Source organism: Sinocyclocheilus rhinocerous, unplaced genomic scaffold (assembly GCF_001515625.1).
Source record: "Sinocyclocheilus rhinocerous isolate Xijiao unplaced genomic scaffold, SAMN03320098_v1.1 scaffold297, whole genome shotgun sequence".
Taxonomy (NCBI): domain Eukaryota; kingdom Metazoa; phylum Chordata; class Actinopteri; order Cypriniformes; family Cyprinidae; genus Sinocyclocheilus; species Sinocyclocheilus rhinocerous.
In genome coordinates this window covers 1123577-1128017 of record NW_015649240.1, presented here as the reverse complement: position 1 = coordinate 1128017, position 4441 = coordinate 1123577, and the positions used below count along the sequence as shown (strand labels likewise).

The following is a 4441-nucleotide window of genomic DNA, read 5'->3' as shown; positions in this document are numbered from 1 at the left end:
ATTTTCTGGGGGGGGGGGGGGGAAGAACTGGTACTTTTGACACCCTATTAGAAAGTATTTCACATCCATTAGTACAGACATACCAATATAATATATATTTATGCGCTAACACAGAATAGTCTAAACTGAAACAAATATTCTCTATACCATGCTTTATTCGTTTATTTAGCAAATGAAAAATGAGTTCAAAGTTATGGAAAATAAAGTGATATTAATTTGCACAGGACGAGCAGATACGAAACGTGTAGGGCGAGGGGAGATTTTCCACTAGTTAATCGATCACGGATGGTTTCATTATTTCAGGTGGATAAAAAAAAATATATATAAGAGGATAAAAATAATAAAAGCAAAAATGTTTCTCTAAATATACTTGGGCGGCCCGTCCAAGTAAAGTCTATGTGTGGGAAACACTATAGTTTGATGCACAACCCCTGGTTATCAGTCTTTATTTATTTATTATTATTTCAAATAAAAGGATAATATTTCACATTAATGGGGCTATAATTCTGGGTGTACCTTTTTATCAGGTCGCGGTGCATTCTGGATAGAGCCCAAGGCTTGGCGTTTGTACTCCAGTCTCTCATACAGCTGTTGTAGTTTGGTGGCGGCGTAACTGGCCTGTTCGTTGATGCCTTTGCTGCCCTCATCCAGGGCCACATCCCCTCCTTCCATCACCTGACCCTAAACGCACAGAAATACAAGAGGAAAGTCACAGAAAATGGCAACGGAGTGATTGGATGTAGAAGCCAGGCTCATGTCGTGTAAAACTCACGGCGTCGTCTTTCTCCTCGCTGCTGGACTGTGAGCTGCTCCTTTGCTCCTCTCGTTTAATGAGCCGCTCGTACAGGTCGCTCACCAGGAAAGATGGGTAATAGCGCTCCTTCATGGTCTCGTACACGTCTCCCTGGATCCTGTGAAACACGTCTGTGCCCTTGTTCCCCACCAACGTCTGCTGGATCTCTTTATAAAGAGGCTTCTCCACCGGGATCTCCCTGCTCTCCACAAAGAAGTTCTGGTAGATCTCTCCCACCAGCTGCGGCACTTCATTCTGCACAGAGGAAGAGCAATCCTGACACAATCTTGTCTTGCTCATTAAGGGCATTCCTTTAAAATTCAATCTCACAATTAGGTCATTAATTAATTTAATAAGAGATTAATTAAACAACAAAAAAATAAAACTATACACTTTGCATCGATAGCAAAAAATTGTACATAAAAATACAGTTGTAGGTTTTTTCGTAATTCCTATCAATTTCAATATAATACTTGTTTATATACAGTACTGTGCAAAAGTCTTAGTCCATTAGTAATTTTACCAACAAAAAGTTATTTCTATCTTTTGAAGAAACAGAAAAAACTGAGACAGACTAAATCCAGAAGAACACTGGCAATGTATCCAACAAGCTTGAAGAAACCTACCTGCAAAGCTACAGTACTGTGAAAAGTTTTAGGCACTTTTGTAAAAATGCTGTAAAGTGAGGATGTTTTCAAAAATAAGGAATGTTTGGAAATGTAAACTGATAATTCCTACTGACACATATATATAAAATCCCCCCTCCCAAAGATAAATATATCATTTCGCATTAGAAAATACTGTAAATTAAAGAAATAAATTCAATAAAAAAAACAGGCTTTGTTGGTTTCATCCTTGAAGGTTTGAAGATCTGCACAGCTCTATTGGTCTTTCAGGATTGTGCTTTTAATGGTTTTGGTCTTCAGCATTCTGCATTTCAATGACATATTCATATTCAGAGCCGACAAGCAATAAAACATATGGCTAATCTTAATCGTTTGGTTTGGTTTCATGATGAACAGATGCTAACTGTTAATACGATATGACAACAACATTAAACAGATTATTGCAAATCTGCTGTTGCATAGAAATGAACCAAATGTACCTCCTCAAACATTTATCAGCTGACAGCTTCATATCTTCATAAATAGCCTTGTTTTTATTCAATATACAACATACCAGGGTTTTTTAACCTTTTAGGACATGTGCCCCCTCAAATTTGTCTAATTTTTCTCGATATGATTACAGCTCTATTCAGATGGCAATTCTTTCTCATGGGGATGTAAGGTAATGTTAACAGTCACGGGCTTGTCAGTAATTCTATTGCAGTCTGAAATCAGAAATATTTGTTTTTTGACAAACACCGAGATTGTGTGGTCATTTATAGCCGGCCGAATCCACATCTCTGAGTTATTTTACCTGTCAGACAAGTAGCTGAGTGAAATGTTTACCTTATGTAAATATAAATAAGTTTGTCTCTGTATATTTCTCCTAATCTCCACATTTTTAAATTGACATCTATCATTTTGAGAAATAAAAAAGCAAGACAGAAAACTATAGCATGTCAATTTTCTATTTTTAATGGGATATTTAAATAACCAAGCAAATAAATAAACAAATAAATACATTCCCTATCATTGATTTAAATATGAATTCCTTAATTGTTCAAGCCATAATAAATATTTTGTATACATCTGAGCTATGGCTGGGCATTGAGACAAATTTCACGATTCGATTCGATTTGATTTTGATTTCCATTCACAAGCTTGCAGTTTGATTCAATTTCAAACTCGATTCAATTCCATTTATTTGGACATATAGGCAAGTACAGTACATACCAATGTATTTCAAGAAAAAAAAAACGCAACTAATGCTGTAAACTACACAACTATACAATAAACCCTGTTGGTTGGTACATTACTAAATTAAGTGATTTGTAAACAAACATATAAGTTGCACATAAGGCCGTTTTTATAATAAAAATGTAAATTGTAATAAAGAGCGCTAAAATTGTATTTAATGTTTGAATTTCATAAACAATGTACAGAATTTGAGCGCTGAGACTTTTTTTCATATGAAAAGTAACGAAGCACAAATGCTTAACGTGATTTACTGGATGGGAGGAGAGCTACAAATAATGTTTTGTTCACGCATCAACTGAAAACCACATATTGTAGATCAATTCTTGGGATTTAACAATCGATATCGGTACATCCAAATGAAAATAGATTAAAATCGAGAAATCTGTATTTTACGATATTGACGATCATGTGCCTGACCACTTGAGCAGTGTGTTTCCAGGTTTGTACTGTAGTATCACAGAACTCACTCCTCCACCATGCAAATGTATTTTTACAGACGTCCCCATGAGAAAGAATTATTGACTGAATCGGACTAATGACAGTGGCTCTTTCACTCGTCTGCTGACAGAGCTTCAGCTCAAGGTCTTGATGTTCTGCTGACCTTGTTGGCGCTCTTGAGCATCTCCACCAGCTCCCAAAAGCTAATCAGAGCCCTCTTATCCACGCGCTCCATGTAGACACGGAAATGCCCGCGGTACACTGCATTTGACATGATCTCCTCAAACTGAAGTATCTGTGAGAGGACAAGAAACAAATTAAGCAGACGGTGTTATTATTAAAAACACTTGAAAACATGACACTGTAGAGGAAGTGGAGTTTCATCTCAAGAAGGCTGGGTAATTTATCAGTATCACTGATGCCAGCTGACGAGGATGTTTCTTCTCATCTTTTAAAGGGTTTCTACACTCCTGGAGTATCTTATATTTTTTCCTTGATAGTCAAGGTTTCTCTCTGACCCTAAGAATTAAGGACATTTTTGCTATTGTACCATTAAGTAAATATATAGTAAATGTTGGCTAACCTCCACGTACTGGCAAGATTCACACCAAAGTAGCTGAAATCATTCTAATATGCTGATTTGCTGCTCAACAAACATTTCTTATTATTATCAATGCTGAAAACAGTTGTGCTGCTTCATATTTTGGTGTTTTTTCAGGATACTTTGATGAATAGAAAGCTCAAAAGAATAACATTTATTAGCAATTAATAAATGTCTTTACTGACTCACTTTTGATCAATTTATTACATCTTTGTTCAATGAAAATATTAATTTCTTTTAAAAAACAAACAAACAAAAACATTAATAATAATAGCTTACTGATCAAACTTTTTAATTGGTAGTGTAGGTCAGTGTTATTTTTATTTACTCAATATTTCATTTATTTATTTAGTTAGTTAAATTGTTTTAGTTAAAGTTGTAGTATTTTTTTTGTCATTTGTAAACGTTAAATATATGTCTATATAGTTTTATTCATTTGAGTTTTTAGTTTATTTTAGTACATAAAATACTATGTACTAAGTACATAGTACTTTAGTACATGAAAAATAGATTTTTTTTTATGGTTTTAATTTTAGTTTTAGTTTCAGTTAACTATAACAACCCTGGTGTAAGTCTGAATAAAAACCGGTTCTCTATTACACTAGTAAATGTGGTTGAACTATAACCATGACAATTTCTAAATGACCCATTTTTGCAGTTAATAGTCTGGGGAAGGAGCTTCGCATCAAAAGAACGCAAAGAAAATCGTTTCTTTCCAGGAAGCATCATGCAGTAATGTTTTAAGCT

General features: G+C 34.8%; 1 protein-coding gene across 1 annotated transcript in view; it reads right to left on the bottom strand.

The window, feature by feature from the left end:
- The window catches only part of snx25 (sorting nexin 25), a 62027-nt gene that overhangs the window by 15999 nt on the left and 41587 nt on the right, over nucleotides 1-4441 (bottom strand). The window contains exons 9-11 of the mRNA XM_016515222.1: nucleotides 3257-3388; nucleotides 773-1048; nucleotides 517-681 (exon numbers count right to left, since the gene is read on the bottom strand). Coding sequence (XP_016370708.1) covers nucleotides 517-681; nucleotides 773-1048; nucleotides 3257-3388 — 573 coding nt within the window. The remainder of the gene's footprint in view (nucleotides 1-516; nucleotides 682-772; nucleotides 1049-3256; nucleotides 3389-4441) is intronic.